General features: G+C 68.1%; 1 protein-coding gene across 1 annotated transcript in view; it reads right to left on the reverse strand.

Moving 5' to 3' along the window:
- Nucleotides 1-1,706, reverse strand: part of Mvb12a (multivesicular body subunit 12A) — a gene marked incomplete in the record, with an annotated part of 2,833 nt that overhangs the window by 453 nt on the left and 674 nt on the right. The window contains 4 exon segments of the mRNA XM_013507328.1: nucleotides 73-134; nucleotides 328-434; nucleotides 506-625; nucleotides 752-878. Coding sequence (XP_013362782.1) covers nucleotides 73-134; nucleotides 328-434; nucleotides 506-625; nucleotides 752-878 — 416 coding nt within the window.

Below are 1,706 nucleotides of genomic sequence, written 5' to 3' on the forward strand. Positions count from 1 at the left end.
CGCCCGCCACCCGCGGCCCACCCAGGACGGCGCCTCCAGGACCCGGGCGACGACAGGGTGGGGCCCACTCACCAGCGGGCCGCAGCTCTTGCCCTCGAATCGGGGGTGCAGCGTGAAGGGAACCCCGTCCATGGCTGCAGACAGGCCGGGCGGGGTGAGTCCGCGCTGCCCGCCCCACCGCACCCCGCCCGCGTCCAGACCCGGGCAGCATGGCCGTGCGCGGCCCCGGGTCTCACCCCCAGCACCGCAAGAAGGGAAACCCTCTGCTGGGGTAAGAGGGGGGGCCGGGCCTGGCCGCGCCCCTGCCTCGGTTTCCCCCGCGCTCACCGGAGATGCCGTAGAGACTGGAGGCCTCGTAGAGGGAGTCGCTCCTCCGCAGCGTGGACGCCCGCGAGCCCAGGCGCGACAGTGTCCGCTCGGGGCCGCTGCTCTTGCTGGTGGACAAGGACAGTGACCTCCCGGTGGCCGCGTGCCAGGCCCTCCCCACCCGGGCCCACCGGCTCACCTGGGCTGGCCGGCCGCGTCCAGGCAGAGGCCGCGCACGTCCCTGCTCAGGCCTCTGGGCTTGGGCACCGGCCTCGGGGCTTTGGCCTTCCTGCACCAGATGGCAAAGCCACCCATGTCCCTGCGAAGGGAGCGGACCCTGGCCTTGTGCTGGGGAACCAGCGACCCCCGTGTGCAGCCGGGACAGGAGGCCCGGAGGGGAGGCCGGAGCCCGAGGCCAGGAGAGGCGGAGGAGCGGCGTCCTTACCCGACTCGCAGGTACCCGGGCACTGTCTTGGTCTTCCCGCTGAGTCGGACATCAAACACGGCCATGTCTGCGGCGCCCAGGGGCACCAGCTTCACACATATGCGCTTCTTCTTGGACACAGGGGCCTCTGGAGCGGGGGCAGGGGTGACACAGGGAGGCAGGGCGGGGTAAGGGCCCCCCGGATGGCTTGGGAGGGGGCACCCGAGAGCAACGGGACGAGGTCCAGCCAGAGGGCGAAGCTCGGAGGAGCTGCGCTGGAACGGCGATCTCGGGAATGTGAAGGAACGGTACGGGGGGGGTGGGGGGGTGTCTGCGGCATCACCCTGGCCCCCGACTCTCTTTCCCCGTTCTCTACCCCACGGGCAGCAGGCCGCCGCTCCTGAGCCACTTCCCGCCTGTTTTACACAGCCAGGGAGGGAACGACGGCTTGCACAGCTTTTAAAGAGCTTTAAAAGCTGGGCATCAAAGTGCACATCTGTACTCCCGGCACACTGGGAGGCTGAGGCAGGCGAATCGAAAGTTGGAGCCCAGCCTGGGCCTGAGTAACTTAGTAACTTAGGGAGACCTTGTCTCAAAATAAAAAATACTAAAGAGGGCTGGGGGTGCAGCTCAGGGTGAAGACCATGGGTTCAACCCCCAGCACCGAAAAAAAATGCAAAAATGCAAGCAGAGACAATAACACGCCGGCCGGACTTGGGGGCGCACTCAGGAGGAGGCTGAGGCAGGAGGCCCGCTGAGCTGCACAGTGAGACCCTGTCTCAAAAAGCAAACGAACAAACGCGAGGATTGTAACGCGCACCGAAGCCACCCGGCTGGCACAGCCTACATCTGGCCGTCGGTCCGCCAAGCCCAGCGTCGAGGAAAACCCCGAGAACCAGGCAGGGGCACAAGGAGCGGCAGGAGGCCCGGCGGGACCCGCGCCGGGGAGGGGGCGCCGCAGGGGACCCGCCCGCCC

This window comes from Chinchilla lanigera, unplaced genomic scaffold (genome assembly GCF_000276665.1).
Source record: "Chinchilla lanigera isolate Chin_1 unplaced genomic scaffold, ChiLan1.0 scaffold00123, whole genome shotgun sequence".
NCBI lineage: Eukaryota > Metazoa > Chordata > Mammalia > Rodentia > Chinchillidae > Chinchilla > Chinchilla lanigera.